We start from the raw sequence: 17,362 nt of genomic DNA, 5'->3' as shown, positions 1-17,362 counted from the left end.
AAATCCTAGAAAGGTTCCAGGATAACATAGAAGTGTTGTACAAGCTTGGGGAACTTGCAGATTCAGAACAATTTGAGAAGTAAAGAAGAATCTTGGGACAAAGGGGTGATAGATTTTTTTTTTTTTTTTTTTTTTTAATTTAAGCAATTCTCTAGGGTTCTAACCAACCCTTTGAAATTGTGTTTTAAATTGATTTTGGTCATCGGGGAATTAAAACAAAACCACATTAGTAACAATAAGCCTAACTATTTCCATTAGCTTAAAAGCAAGTAGTCATGGCAATTTAAACTCACTCCATCTTTTTTGTCTCTTCCCAGTGCTCCATGAAGGAACTCCATGGACACATCTTCATTTTCATCTAGCCACTGCATGACAAAAGGTTCAAACCACCTAAAAAAATTAATCGTGTTAGATAGCACAAAGGACATCACTGCATATAATTCACAGGAATGCTATTTCTTATATGAATGTAATTCAGGATCCAAAAATCTCCTTTCATTCCCCTTCTCCAGTTTTGCTTCTTCTTTTTCACTTCATCAAGTATCCCCTTCTCTTTTACCTTCAATCTCTACCTCTTTCTTGCCTCGTCCCATGCTGCCTCAAATATGCTTACCTTTGGCTTTTTAATTATGATCTGCAATATATCTGCAGTTGGATTTTGTGAATGATCTAAGTTTCAAAGTTCTTTATTCCACATGGATGCCCACATCAGGCAGTCGTTATTTAGAACACCATCCATTCCCCACTGCATTGAGTTGGCATCTTTGATGCAAATCTGGTAACAGCATGTGTGTAGGTCTGTCCCCTCTGGACTATTTTGTCTCTTTGATTTACTTGTGATGCACTAATGCAACACTCTTTTATAATATTAGTAAGTCTTGATAACCAATAGTGTAGTTCTCCAGCTTTTCAAACTTCCTCTTCAAGACTGTCTTGGTATTATTCTCAGCCCTTGATGTTTCTATGTGCATTTTTGAATGAACTTGTCTATTTGTACAAAATTACCTTTTGGAATTTTTATGGGATTACATTGATTCTGTAGGCCAGTGTGGGGAGAACTACCATTTTTATAATACTCGTGTCTATTTAGGAACATCGTACATTTTATTTAGGAACATTGTACATTTTATTTAGGATAAATTTTCCTGACATCTCTGGAACACTTTGTGCAATATTGGTGATATTTCTTCCTTAAACATTTGGAAGAATTCTATTTGGGGCCAACTGGGCATGAGATTTTATTTGTGACATAATTTTTAATTAAGCATTCAATTTTTAAATAGTTATAGGCCCACTCAGAGCTTACACTTTTCTTGTATCAGCTTAAGATATTCTATTTTTAAAAAAATTTGTATATTTTGTCTAAGTTTTTAGATATACTAGCATAAATATTCACTTTTAAAAATCTTTGTAGAATCTTTATGATGTCTCTTCTTACTAATGTTAATTTGTGACATCTTTTTTCCTTTGGCTTTGCTAAGGCTTTCTCAATTTTGTCAGTCTTTTAAAAAAATCAACTTTTTGGCTAAGATAAGAAAAATAAGTTTTTAATTTTATTTTTATTCTAGGTCATATTATTTTATTTTTACTATTTTCTTTTGATTTAATTTGCTGTTTTCAAAGTTTCTCTGATAATTACTTTTACTATTTTCTATTTTTTCTTTCATATGAATGAAATTAAAGCTATGAATTTTCCTCCATTTCCTGTTGTAACTGAATTCCACAAGTTTCAATGTGCCATATTTTATTATTACTTAGTTCAAAATATTTTATAATTTTCACTGTGATTTTTTTGACTCATGAGTTATTTAGAATATTCTGCTTAATTTATGTATCTGGTGATTTCGTAGTTATATTCTTGGAGTTGATTTCTGTCTTAATTCCACAGTGGTCCAAGAATATATAATAAATCTTTTCAATCCTTTAAAATTTATTAGACTTGTTTTATGGCCCAATAGATCATCTATTTTGGTAATGCACCATGTGTACTTAGTGTATTTTATCACTGTAAGTTATAAATTGTATGTATGTATGTATGTGTGTGTGTGTGTATTTGTAAATAATGTCTGTGAAAAATTGTGGAACCTCTGGATGATCAGAGATAGATATGTAGATTTAGAGCTATAGATACCTGTATAGACAGACATCTTCAAATGTGTTATTTATACTGTTCAGAATTCCTTGTTCTGATTTTTTTTTTTTTGTCTGATTCTCTAAAACATTGCTGAAGAAGTGTAACCTGCAAATAGTCATTTAATCCTGTTGCCTGGTAACCCTTAATTTTTTGTGAATATTATACATTGTCCATGAAAAATTGTGGATCTTTGGTTCATCATGTCCTCCAGAGAAGATTTAAATTTTTTCTTGGAGACAGAATGCAGGGAGATCACCTTGATCTAGAGAAGGCTGGGTTTTAGGCTGGTCTGTTTCTAGTTTGCCCTTTTTCTAGAGAACTTTTCCAAGATCTCACCTGAAAGCTTAGGGCTTGTATAATGTCCCTTTTTTCTTCACAAGCCTTGACCTCAAACTTTTGTCCCTCTAGCACTGTGAGACTGCTAATGTCTCTACTTAGTTTTAAATCTCTTAGGGTCTGCTTTCTACTTGTTTGCTTCTGCCTCAATCTCCACATGTGAGCAGATTAGGAATCAGAAAATACCACAAGGGGAAACTGCCTGCAAGGGGTTGTGCTCCTACCTCTGTAGTTTCCTTTTCTCTGGGATCTTAGTCTCACAATTCCAAGCAACCTTCACAGCCCTTGATCACAGACATTTCATTAACATGAATTTATTGTATTTTAAATATTTTAAATTTTTTATTGATAAAAAATTGAATATATTTGCCATGTAAAACATATTGTTTTGAAATATATATACATTGTGGAATGGCTAAATTGAGTTAATTAACACATGTATTACCTCACATACTTATTTTTAATGGTGAGAACACAGAAAATATATTATCTTAGCAACTTTTAAGAATATATTAATAATTACAGTCACCATATTGTACAATGGGTCTCTTGAACTTATTCCTTCTAACTGAAATTTTGTATCCTTTGACCAACATCTCCCCAACGTTCACCCCATAGTATAGCCTTCTAACTTGTCCCACTGTCCCATTCCTTCTTATATACTTCTATGAGAAAAGTTATATTAAAGAGGTATTCTATCTCCTCATTACATTGCTCATTACCTTCTAAATCTCTTTTCTGTCTCCTATTCTGTCTTTTCCAACTCCAGAAATGCCTAATGAATGTGGTGCAAGCTTCACAGCATACATGATTTGCAATAATCCAGTTCTAAACTACTTTTTGTATATTACTTTTTAAAATATACTTTCTACTAATTTGGTAAAAATACCCTATACCCCCATTGGAATAAGCCTGTTTCCCATGGATCAGAGCCAATATATTCCTACCTCCATGATTCTACTCATAACTTTCATTTTCATCTTAACGCTTTTCTCCCTTCTCTTGCCATAACCTTGCCTATTTTTTAAAGTCTATATCAAAAGCTATTCCATTCATGAATGCAATGTGGAGTCCCCCAAATAGGTGTAATGTCTCTCTTCTGTGAAACTCTATTGCACATATTTAATTTTGCCTTGCTTTATCATCCTTTTTGAACTTATAAATATCTCCTGGAGTATAAGCTCCTTTAAGAGTGGGGTCTTTATCTTATTCACTATCGTCCTACAGCAGTTGGCACAATGCCTGACATATGGAAGACTCCCTTCAATAGAACAAAATAGAATTCAAATACATATCAAATGCAGAGTATTACATGTGTGAGTGTGTGATTACAAATGTGTTTAATAGAGACATATTTATGAAAAAGTTACCTGTTAAATAATGATTTCTATTTTAGTAATATAAATTTCTAAGACAGTTATGAGTTTGAATTAAAGGGAAAATCTGATTATATAGATCAATATACAAGCACCTTATTTTTAAAAAATATGCCTTCTAGCACTTTTATAGAAAATAATTTCATCATGTGAGCCATATCCTATTATATATTTCTTTGTCTTTGATTTGAATATCCAAGTAAGGCAAACTTGAAAAATGCAACACAATTCAATTAAGTATGCTTCCCAAAGACATGCAAATCTTTTAATGTTAATTTTATAACAGAAATTTGTGCATTCACATGAAGACTATGTGAAGAGATTTCAGGGCTATACCACTCAGGTGTAATTTTACAGGGCTGTGAATTGAGAACGGGGTGTGTGTGTGAAAATCACTACTTACAAGGAGTATTCAGGAACAGCATCCTTGAAGGCAGGAAGTTCGCGCACATATTCATTATAAAACCATTTCACTTTGAAATGCAAATTCATATAATCGGTACTTTTGCATAACCGCTGCTTTTCATGTTCTATAACAGATAAAATCATGCATTTAATAAAGCTTGGTTTGCCAACAATGCTTCTGTGTTCCAATCTACTTTTATTAGTAGCATTTCTAAAAGGAAGGAAATAGTATATTAGCAGTAAAGGCATAATGAATTGCTAAAAGCAGACCTAAATTTTACAAAATGCAAAGATAATTATAGGTCCTACATAGAACAGGTCAAGGAGTAATGCAAAATAACTTGAATGTTCTAATGTGTTTTACTGGGAAAAGTGAGAAGTCTGATGCAGTGAGAGAGCAATAACATACTAAAATTTTTCTATTTACCTGCGAGCTTTCATATTTTGACTACTTTTAGCTTGATGCAAAGTGACAAAAAGAATTAAAATTCTAAGCATGGATAAAACATGAATCAGCCATAATCACCAATTAATAGTGGAACTGTGAATGAGTAGATCACATTTCTGGCCTAGCTATTTACCACTTAAAGAATTAAGGTAGTTGAAAAGGAAAGGAAACATCTCTAACTTGTAAGCCAAACGATTTTGTCTTCACCTTTCAAGTTCAGCTAAAATTATTAAAATTTTTCACTCTGTGGATGTTTTTACATTTCTTTAACAGGATTTCCTAATATGTGGTGTTTTTTTCACTCTTGCTCATAAAGTATAGCTTAAAACAGTTATTGCGATTTAGACATACAGTACTTGGGAATGGAGATGAATAATAATCTTACTGAACATGTTTATCTCTGCTTTTGTCCCCCAGAATTTTGGCCAATTCTGGCTACAACTATGAACGTAACCAATCTCAAAATATCCCTAGCTATATTCAGATTGAAAGTCCTCTCTTAGAAGTTCTGCTTGAGGTCTGTGAGTCTCCTAAGGCTTTTGATTTACAGGAGAAACATCCTATACTTTATATTCCAGGCAAAATTCTAAAAGTACTAAATGAAGCAATTATATTATTATAAATATATTGAAGGCATCCCTGCTTTCCGAAACCTGACTACAGAGGGATATAAATTCTAATGGTAAACACAAGAGAGAATACAACCCTAAATCAAATATTTTCAAATTATCCGAACAATGATTAATTTCAGACAATTTGTAGAACTGGGCAGAGGGGAGGAGGCAACCTACAGATATGTACTCACATAGAAACAAGACTAATAAACTAGTACTTCTAGGCCAAACTCCCAAACAAACTTATGAGCAAGATGAGCTCCCTCCAAATTCATTTCATCTTTTTCACCATTCGGCATCAGCTCAGTCTCCAGATGGCTCGCATCCCTTCACTCCTTAAGGGGAAACCTTAACTTGATAAGTTCATAGGTGGGAACTTAACAGGGTACCACCTGGAAACCTGGACAAGAGGAGATCCTTGCTCTGAGATCCGTACATTTAGAGGACTTATCACCAATATAGACTCAAAAATTAAAGAGCTAGCAGGCTCCTCTGTCACGTGAGACCCCACACTTCGTGCTGGCCCAGAGTGAGCTGGAACGCTAACCACCTGTTCCCGTGACTACCACCACCTGCCCTTATGATTAACACCCTCTAAGCCCCAGAGTAATATTTTGGACCATCTTTTGTCCTATGTCCTAGAAACAAAAGGTGACTGTGTCCAAATGCTACCAAGGTTTGCAGGTTGTGCCATTGCTGACAACAGAAACAGATACTACTTTGAAGTATGGGGACAAATTTGCACTGTGGAAGCACTGAGGTAAGAGAAAGGGCAAACTAATTAACTTCCCAGATTCTTCCTTTGGATAGCAGAAATGAAATAGATTATTGTCTGATAAAGCATCATTTTCAAGTATTAGCAAACACCCATTTTCTTACTTTTCTTTGGTTCTAATTTATGCTTCTTCATGCATCAGAGCAGCACTTATGAATTAAAACAGGTGTACATGATGGCTGGGGACTATTTTAAATATTAAATAATTCATATTACTTTTCAGTTGCACAAGTTTACTTCTAGATGTACTTTATGTGAGGCGTGATATTGATTCTCTGCCAACTAAATAGCCATTGAATGTTAGAATTGTCAATAGCTTTATTTTATATTTAAATCTAGATATATTTAATTAATTGAATTTTATCTTTATTCAAATGATTTGTATAAAAATTATATCAAATAATTATTTTGTCTTCATTTCAATAAATATTTTTGGAAATTTTGGAAGAAAATAACTTTCTAAAAACTATATATGAACCATATCTGGGAATACATTTGGAAATAATTTTAAATTTCAATTTTTGTTCTTTTAAATTTACTTTAAATTACAGCCTTTTATAAATATTCAAATCATATCTGTTTTGAATATGACATTTTATTTTTTAATTCTTTAAATATGAAGACTGTGTAATGTGAGATTGAGTAGAATATGGAAATGTGTAAATAGAGTTCAGGAAAGAAAAAGGGTTGAAAAGAAAATAGAAATAGAAAAAAATTCAAAGTGAAGGTGTGCTTAACTTTTTAAAAACAGAAAGAAAAGAAAGACAGCAGACATCGTGTGACTCAGGAAAGGTTGTACTGTTAACATTTTAAGTGGAACACAAAATATTTGAAAGTTTTTATTATAACTGCATAATTAGTGATTTTGCTGAAATAAGCATGAGAAAGTGTATTTTCTGGAAGAAAAATATGATTTATCTTTATTTAAATACCCAAATATTACCCAGTCTAAGCTTAATATCTAGATATGCATGTTGATAATTAAATTTTAACTTTTAGCTTTTTTTTTTTAACTTTTAGCATATAAAACATAACTCCTGTTATACACAATTTTTACCATGTCAGTATGAAGGTATAGTTGTTGAGGTAGGAAGATAGAACACATTTTATTTAACAGTTTACTAGCTTGATTTATAAATTATATTTAGATCTATGTTATATGGGCCTTCATGTATGCTCTTGGCTCTGAAATGTTAGTAATGAGCTTGACTTAATGTGTTACCTCTTCCAAGAGTATTTGCACATTCACAGGATCCTAAAGGGAAGGGCAACCCAGTTTCATTTTATACGAAAAATGTTTATTTAGTGTGTGTCTTGTGCTAGGTTATGTGTGAGGCATTGGGGATATAAAGATAGCCACATGCTCTTTGCTCTGAAGTTCAGGGAGCTTAAGAACGAAGAGTGACATATCAACAGTTAATACAATGTGGCAAGTGCCATGACTTACAGAATGTATAAGGTGCTGTGGTCTCTAGGAGGAGACGAATTTAGCCCAACGTTGTGATATCAGTGAACAATTAAATAATAAATTATTTTCTGATAGTGATAAAGTAAAGTTTAGTGCATGGAGAGGAATTTGTGTCAGAGGAAACATTTCACATAAAACAGGACTTATTTTTCTTACTTAAATGGGATGCTATTTAAGACGTGTGTGTGTGTGTGTGTGTGTGTGTGTGTGTGTGTGTGTGCGCGCGTGCGTGCGTGCGTGCGTGCGCGCGCGCGTCTTCTGTCAATTTACATGGCTATGTTTCCAATTAAAACCTTGGGGTTTTTCTTCCCCTCTACTCATGTTTTTAAATATTTGGTGGTAAGTCTGGTTACACCCTGAATTTTTGCTGTGCCATGAAAGGAAAGGGTTCATCCATCCTTGCCCCTTGCAATTCAGTAGCCTCTACGCTTTGCAAAGCAGGTAAAAGCCAGCTGTGGGCAGAGTCCCAGTGGGTTTTTCTGGCAGGAAATTTAGTTTATTTACTTAACCCATTTGCACTTCACTTCTCCATAACTGCAGAAGTTGTTCCTTCCCCCCTATTTGGGTGCTTTGGTCAGAATTTACAGACCTTCCCAAACTCATCCTCCTGGACTCTGCAAGCTCCCTATATTGCTGCAGTCCTTTCATTCCTGCTGTTCTCACAGTTCCAAAAAGGAAACACTTCTATGTGTCTAATTTGCTACAGCCACACATTGGCAGATCACTTCTTCCCTACCTCCAAGTCTCCCCACTGAGGATGGATATGGGAAAGAAGACAGGAAACATACCATTGACCATTCTACAAGACAAAATCTGGTTTTGTTCTTGTCTAGAAACTATCCATTTTAGTTCCTAATAATGTATCTGGTATAATAACTCAAACTATCAGAGTTTTACCAGCCCCTTTGCTGAAAAAAAATGACAGAACAATTACTAATAATTTCTTCCTTCCTGAATTGCTTGTAAGCCCATAGGAATTAGTTTCTATCTCTTTAGGCTGTGTTTCTCTCATGTACTATCAACAGACATTTACTGCTCTCTGTGAACAGAAACAGACCAGCTTATCTGTTTTTACCTTCTGCCAATTCAACAAAAGAGTAATTGACATCTTTCTATGCATGATGCACTTCAGCTGAATTAACAGGAGTTTTTCAGTTTCTTGAGTTAATTGGAGATGTAGGTCTGATCTTGAGGATGGTGTAAACAAAAATGAAAAGGAAGGGTATGTTCCCATAAAAAGAGATCCACATGTGATGTTTGTCCTTAATCAGCAAATGTCAAATATAAACTTTTGTTTCTGGGTTTTTTTTTTTTTTTTTTTTCACAGTGACTTGTAGTACTGAAATCACCAGGAACCTAAGTATTTGTGGTAGGTTTAACTAACTGGTTACCAAACTATGTCCTTTTCCTCCCAAGTATACAACCAGACTACATTTCCCAGCCTTCCTTGCCATATGACTGACTTTTGGGCTTTGTTGCATCACAAAAAGGTTTTCAAAGATTGAGACCCACTTATTAACTATCCTCCATACTACTTGGCTTTCTAACTTCCTGTCTCTGTTTCTTTTTTTATATGTATACATGCATATATACATATGCATGTACCCAGGCTATTTCCTTGCTTTGTTGGAATTATATCAGTGTAAGTACCTCTATGTAAGACTACCTTACCCCACGATGAAGTGATGCACTGTTACATAGGAAACCCCTTAATCAAATTTGTTAAGTTCATGTTAAAGTATATAAGCTCTGAATGAGGAGTAATCATAAAAGTTAAAGTACATAGGCTTTCTGGATAGATTAATACCCTTTGTTACCTTCCTGTTAGCCTTGTTCCATATTTGTGGGATCTCAGTTATGTTCTGGTTGGTTATTGCCACTTAGATGATTCTGTGAAAAGTGAGCTTTTTTTCTTCCAAAATCCATGTGCCTGTTTTTCTTATGTGTTCATATATTCCTTCCATAATGGGTAACCACATATTATATAGGAGATGTTTCAAATAAACTACAATTATGTACTAACTACTGCCTACCAAATTACCAATGTAAGAGATTATAACATCAAATGCAGAGTATACTTCAAATTACCTTTATTTCTACTTGAATTATCTTCTACTTAGTAGTAGACTACATTCACAAAATTCCCTCTATCTCATATGATGTGAATGACTCTCAGGATTTATTTAGCCATCAATCCTCCTACATTTTTAATTTTGACAATAAAAATTCAACTAGCTCATTACATTTACAAAATAAAACAATTTAATTAGTTTTCCAAGCTGCAGTACAATTTTATACAAAATTTAATCTTTGAATTTCAATGAGAAATATGAATATTTTACTACCAGAATAAAAATGCTTAATTAAAATTGTACAAGAAAAAAAGCTTGGCAATTTGGAAGAATCTATTTTCTTTTGGATGGTATTTACCAGTGCTTACATGGAAGGAATTTTTTTTTTCCAGAAAGTTAGTGTTTATGCGTGGGGTTTTATGTAGAATGCAGAACTGTGTAACTATGTTTTGGTTTACATGATAACAATGGTATCCACTCAACCTAGTCACATGGCAAAGGCATATTTTCTGCCATCATCACAGTGTCATTTTTCAGTCCTTAATTTGTGATATCATTTTATTCCTTAGATACTCTGTTTTATCCTATAGTTTGTAGCATATAATTTTGGTAAGACTATCTTCAGTATCCCTCTCCATGTTTGAAAGCCTGCTCTATTTCTAATAGGTGATGATATGTGATATGGAAGGTCTGGAAAGAATATCAGATAAAAATTCAGTATTGGGGTCCAATGTTTATGATGTTTTGCTAGATATTGTGTGCTCACAAACACAAAACTTACACCCAGAAACTCTGGTGCTAAAATAATACATATCAGACTATATAGATATATAAACCCACATAAATATTTTTCTAAGTAACTATAAATTCATATTAACAATATCTAGATGGGGATCATGGGTTGTTTTTCATACACTGAGGATGCTAAGCTATGTAATTAGACATTTTTAAAAAAGGTAAAATAAGAGTTGCTATTTTCAATTTTAGAGAAGCTTTTTAAAGGTTTTTATAATGTCAGTACATCTTTGAAGGTGAGAAATCACCTAAAATTATGGCTGCCAAAAGTAAGCCAGGATATTAACAAGGTAAAAGCTTGGAGTAATAAAATAATAAATGAAAACAATAAATGACTATACATAATATGTTAGGAAAAATAATTTTGACCAATGATGTGAATCCTCCAGAGAGAAAAAGTTGACAAAGAGGAAAGATTAGTCATAATTATAATTAATCAAATTTCTTAAGAATCAATGACTATGGAGGAACAAGTATAGTTAATTTTGGTAGGGTAAGAAAGAAGATATAGAAGGGTCTTTCATGACATATTTCTAATAACCAAATCTTAGCAAAATACCAGAAAAAAGCCAAAAAAAAATTAATAAAATATTGCCTTACTTTATGACCACTAAGACCGATGCCAGAAGAAGCAGTACCCTTAAGAGGAGTAGTAGTTGGCAATCCTGTTCATAATGACAACCAATTCCTCAGCAGAAGCCCAGAATGAATCCAGGTTCCCTGGGTTCATTAAGCTAAGAATGATGTATAGTTAGACATACCTCATAGATCTACTCTATCAGATATCTACTTAGAATTCTGGTCTAGATTTACAACACACAATGCTAGACTGGTCTGTTTAGAGTAGGGAGTCACTCCGTGGTATGACTTGGAAGAATGCTACATGATTTGTTTGAGCCATAGACCTTAGAAAATCAGGACATAGTATAAAGGCAGGTCCACATAATCTGGTGCTATGAAATAGAGATGAATAGTTAAAAAGAAAAATAGGATGAGAAAGGAAAGAGTGTTTTAAAGAAAAACAACAGAGATGGGCAATAGTTTGGAATATACTGGTAAAATATAGGCACCAAAAGAAGCTATTGAGATTAATTGACAAATCATGAAACAAGGATATTAAAAAAGAAACAAACCCAAGTTCCACTTACTTTGTATTTTTACCTAGAATCCTAGCAATAGATGTAGTACAGAATATTTCCATGAGAACAGAACTGGGGACTAAAATGTAGATTTTATTCATTTGTATAACATGTTTATTGATTATCTACTATGAACCAGGTACTATTCTATGTTCAGAGAATACAGCAAAGAAGAAGACAGAGTGTTCCTGCCATCCTGGAGCTTATAACAGTGAGAAGAGGCAGACAATAAAAACCATTCAATACAATGTGAAATAGTGGTATGTGTTCTAGGAAAAAAAAAACCACACAGAGTAAGGGAGTAGATAAGGAAAAAGCAATGTCTTTCTCAATAGAGTGCCCAAGGAAGATCTCTAATGAGATGATATGAGAGCAAAACGGAATGAAGTCAGAAAACAAACCATGCAGCCTCTCCTGAAAGAGCATTTCAAGTAGAGAACATAGCAAGCGGAGTGGCCCTCAAGCAAAAAAGCATGCCTGACAAGTTCAAAGAGATGCAAAGAGGCCAGTGTGAGTGGCCTAAAGCCACCTGGCCTAAAGCAGAGTGAGTGAGGGAGAGAATGTTAAGATCTGAGTTCAGAGAGGAGCCAGAACTAGGTCACATAGGACATTGTAACCCATGATAAAGAACACTGTGGAATTCTAAGAGTTATGAAATAACACTAGATGATTTTGGTCTCATTTATACTTGTAAAATATCACTTTAGTTGTTGTCTGGAGAATAGACTATAGGGATCAAAAAGTGGAGGCAGAAGGGTACATAGAAGGCCACTGCAGTAGAACAAGCAATGGATGGGGCAGCTTGGACTTGGGTGGTAACAGAGATGATTGTGGTAGAAGTTGTGACGTTTAATCTAGGTTCAGTGTCTTTCCATTCCATAGCCTTGCCTCTCACCTCTCCCCTTGCTACATAAACTGAAGACAGAGATGGCAACTTATTGAAATTCTGTACCCCCAAACTACCTTGTTTGCTTAGAACCATAGATGGATGAGTGGATGGATAAAAGAATGTAAAGGTTATAGCCAACATTTTTGCCATGTCCCTTTCCTCATTTCCTCCTCAGTCTTACTGAGAAGGGAGTGGGTCATCAATCAGACTGATCAACATTGGACTTGGCCTGCAAGTTTGTGGTTCATAGCTTGCCATGGGGGAAAGTCACTGCTGTGTCTTAAAAGACCCAATTTTCTGTGTGAAAATAAAAGACTCTGTTTATGTCAGTAAGCTTATTAAGGATTGTCAAAATATAAAAATAATTTCTCCCATAATGCAGAGCTCATATAAGCCACTCAGAAATAATCACGTATTTCTCAGAAGTTTATACTGTTTACTGTAAAATCATTACTTACAGTTTTTTATTAAAAGACTCAAATCTTTATGGATTTCACTTCTTGTAATTTCCTGCACATTTTCTCATTACTTATTTAACTGTGACCTGTACTTGAGATCCCTTTTTAGGACAAAATTGATTTCTATCAATTATTTACAACATACAAAAACAAAGAGCAGGAATTTGTCTTTTTGGTAGATTTCAAAGCTATTTTTTCATTAGCTTTCTGAACTTGCTATTATCTCTTTATTACTTACAAAGGAAATAGATCTAAGTCATGAAGATAAGGTGAAAAATTGTCCATGTAGTTTATATTTTGACTGGAAGTACTTAAAATATTCTAACTATTTGACTACTTTAAAATGTATTATTGGTAGAAATGGTTATTTTCTTGCTTTATTGATAATGTGTTTTTTAAATAAGTCTAAGTTTTTTTCTCTGTACAACTATTTTAGCTCTAACATGTTAGGCTTCATCTGATGGTTTTAAAATAACATCTGAATAGAAGACCTAATGTAGCATGTCTCAATTTTAATCTGAAAATACATAAATAGACACAGAAAGACACAGATACTTACATGCCCACTGGAAAGTAAAAGTAACCAATAAGCATGGCCAGAATCTAGGAGGGATTTAAAAAAAAAAAACACCTGGACCTAGAAAACTGCAATGCATGATCTACTCGGATGCATTATGAGCATTTAACAGCACGTCCCACATTACTGTCCTGACTCCCTCTCCATGACTTTCCTCTTCCTGCCAACCTCTTCCCCACCCTTCTCACTTGAGAGGTTTGAGTGTGTGAAAGAAAAAACTATGTAGCTAACCCTTAGCTGCACAGGTGTGGTTTTTCAGGGCAGCTAGAGTTCTGATTCATAACCCTCTCAACCCTCCATTGTACCACTTAATGTGTGAGCAGTCATGGAAGACCACCGCCAGAAAATAACTGGAGAAAATAACTGTGTGTTTGTGTGTGTGTGTGTGTGTGTGTGTGTGTGTGTGTGTGTGTGTGTGTGCGTGCGTGCCTTCTGTGAATACATGTGCTTCTGTTGGTGAAGGGTCTAGGAAGAGGGAGAGAAAGAAATGCCAGTGGCATTTTGAATCCTAAGGAGTATGGTTCTTATGATCAAGATGACCTTAACATCTTATGTAATGGCAAAGGCAGAGAATGAGTAATGTGGAGAAAACAGTCTGGTGCTCATGAAAAGAAATTATGAATAAAGTAAAAGGGACTTAATCTGAATTATTTAGAATAATGGTTCTTGAAATTGAGTCTGAGCTTGTTAAATTGCAGATTTCTGACCCTTACTCTCAGAGATTCAGTCTGGAAAGAGGTGGGACCATTTTACTAAAATATATTTATAAAAATGTAAGCATTCAGGTGAATCTGATGCAGGTGATCAGGGTAGCATATTTTGAGAGACCCTGCCACCAAAGTTATGACAGATCTCTGAAAAATTCACTCAAGGAGTAAAAGATATGATTAGTTAAGTACTGGAAAAGTGGCAAGAAGACATCTTACTTTTTCTGAAATAGGAAAATAAAAAGCCCTGAGGGAAGAAGTGACATAGATAATAAGATTATTAATTATGGCAGAGTTGCAGCTCTAGTATTCAAAACTACCTAAATTTTTGTAGCATTTCTGAAAAATGGTTAAATTTTCTTAATATTTAAAGAAATTTATAAATTAATAACAGTTGATAAACTAATTTATTAAAAAGTTAAAGGATAGAGAATTCTCATCAAAAAGAAAACAGCCTTTAAACATGTGAAAATGCATAAATATGTTCATACTTAAAGAAATAAAAATTTAATGAGATGATATTTATTCATCAGATTGACTATTTTGCCCAAAGGGAAAAATTAGCAATATACATCACAATTCTAAATGTGGAGGGGCCTTCAAGATGGCTGACCAGAAGCACCTGGCACTTACCTGCTCCACAACAAAGGACCACAGCAGTGAGTAGATAACTACATGTCAAATAGAGTATCTAAGAGAGAACTCAGCAGGTAAGTGACAGGGAACATTTAAGGGATGGAAGGAGAGGGAAATGAAGCAGCTGACCCAGCCAGGATTGGCTCAGAGTCAGGAAGAACTCCTCATTGTGAGGAAAAGGTAAGCAAGAGACCCCCAGTGGTCAAAATTCCCACTGTAGATTCCTGCAGTCCTAGCCATGGGAGATCCTTTGGCCCTTGCAAATCCTGAGACTGGTATAGGAACCTACTGAGAGTCCACATGATGGCATTATTGCAGAGAAGGAGGTTACATTGGGTCTTATACATCACCCAAGACCCAAGCAGCTGTAGTATGGCACCATTTTGAGAGCTCAGCCCTCACCAGACTACACTGCAATCTGGGCTTCAAAACCCCTGTATCTCCACATCGCTGAAGCCATGCTGATGTACTCCTATGTCCATCCAGAGGGCAGAAGTGTCATGACACTGGCTAGACCCAGGGGTGTGGTTGGGTCACCAGCACTCTAGCCCAGTCAGTGTCCTACACCATAGGAAATACATGGTATAGCACACCGGGACAAAGACAGCCAAAGCTTGCATTCTCCAGGGTCTGAGAGCTACCTGCCTGGGGCTACTGCCTCTACCAGCAACCCTGTCTCCTCCAGCAGCAGAGCCACCATGCACTTACACATGCCTTCATGGGCTTTGGTGATTGGCCCATCCATATGCCATCCTGGGGCCTGAGGATTGGCTCATCCTACCCACCACCACTGCCACCAGCACCCACACAGGTCATTCAGGGGCCTGGTTATTGATTCACCCTGTACCCCCAGGGGGCCTGAGGACAGACCCATTCCTACTGCTGCTACCCACACGTGTTATTCAGGAGACTGAGGAATGACCCACCCTGCCCACCACAACTGGCACCTGCATACACCATAAAAGATTCTGAGGACAGCCCTACTCTAGCAAATGTAGTCTCTAGCACTTGTGCATATCATCTGGGGACCTAGGGATTGACATGTCCTACCCACTACCATTGGTACCTGAATGCACCATTCAGTGACCTGAGGAGAGGCCAGCCCTGCTGGCTGCCACTGCCACCACTGTCAGAACGCACACACATCATCCAGGGCCCTGGAGATTTATCCACCACATTTGTCACTGTAGGTACCCACTCATGCATTCTGAGGCCCTGGGGATCAGCCCAACCTGTCTGCCACTACTATAGTATGTGCAAGCCCTCCAGGGGCATAAGGATGGGCCAACTCAACTCACTGCCAGCACCTATGTGCACCTGCTGGGCCTGAGGACTGGCCCATCTAGCCTACTACTGCCATTGCTGCCAACACCCACCCCATGCACCACCGGGGGCCTAGAGACCACACTGCCCAATCTACCAGTGCCACCACTAGCTCCTGCATGTACCACTCAGGACCCCAAGGGTTGGCCTGCCATAGCTAATGCCACTGCCAATGCCATGCACACCATACAGAAGTCCAAGGACTGGCCTGCCCAACCCACGACCCACCACCACTACCACCAGCATCCAAGCATGGCACACTTGGAAGTCCAAAGATCAGCCTGCTTGGACTTGCCACCACTGGTAACCACATACACTACCCAGGGGCCAAAGGACCATCATGCCCAGCCTGCCATTGCCACCACTAGTGCCCAGGAACTAGCCTGCCTAGCGTCCCCATCCCCAGCAAAGCATCACCACAGCCTCCACTAATAACAACAGCTTAAGACACTAAGGAACTCAGAGACATCAGTGACACTGATTACATCCAAAGAAATAATATGGAGAATGCACTATGGTGCCCACTCATAATCAAAGCCAAAGCACCCTGCCCAACCAATACTATAGTGAGATACAAGAGAATACAGATAAACAATGTAAAGCAGAAAGGAAAACAATTCATAATCCAAATGAAAAATTCAATAAACAGATAAATATCATAAAAAAGAACCAAACAGAAATCCTGGAACTAAAGAATTCATTAATGACTGAAAATAAAATAAATCCTTAAAACAAACAAAAATGGAAACACAACATACTAAAACCTATGGAATACAGCAAGAGCAGTGATGGAAGTTTACAGCAATAAATGGCTATATCAAAAAAGTAGAAAGATTTCAAATACATAACCAAATGATGCATCTCAAGGAACTAGAAAAGTAGAACAAACCAAATGTAAACTTAGTAGGAAAGAAATATTAAAGATCAGAGAAGAAGTAAACAAAATAGAGACTGAAAATACAAAGGATCAATTAAATGAAAAGTTGGATTTTGAAAAGATAAACAAAATCAGTAAACCACTAGCTAGATTGACCAAGAAAAAAATACAGAAGATCAAAATAAAGTCAGAAATAAAAAAAAGAGACAATACAACTGATGTCACAGAAATACAAAGGATCATTAGAGACTATTATGAACAACTATACATCAACAAATTGGAAAAACCTAGAGGAAATAGAAAAATCCCTGAACACATAAAAGTTACCAATAT

General features: G+C 35.8%; 1 protein-coding gene across 2 annotated transcripts in view; it reads right to left on the bottom strand.

The window, feature by feature from the left end:
- UNC13C (unc-13 homolog C) overlaps nt 1–17,362 on the bottom strand; it is a 533,240-nt gene that overhangs the window by 110,568 nt on the left and 405,310 nt on the right. For both annotated transcript variants that reach the window (XM_045555386.1, XM_045555388.1), the window contains 2 exons: nt 4,250–4,376; nt 294–390 (listed from right to left, as the gene is read on the bottom strand). In XM_045555386.1, the coding sequence (XP_045411342.1) occupies nt 294–390; nt 4,250–4,376 (224 nt within the window). The remainder of the gene's footprint in view (nt 1–293; nt 391–4,249; nt 4,377–17,362) is intronic.

The sequence above is a fragment of the Lemur catta genome, chromosome 1 (genome assembly GCF_020740605.2).
Source record: "Lemur catta isolate mLemCat1 chromosome 1, mLemCat1.pri, whole genome shotgun sequence".
Classification (NCBI taxonomy): Eukaryota; Metazoa; Chordata; class Mammalia; order Primates; family Lemuridae; genus Lemur; species Lemur catta.
The sequence above is the reverse complement of the archived record's forward strand: the minus strand, read 5'-3'. Positions and strand labels throughout refer to the sequence as shown.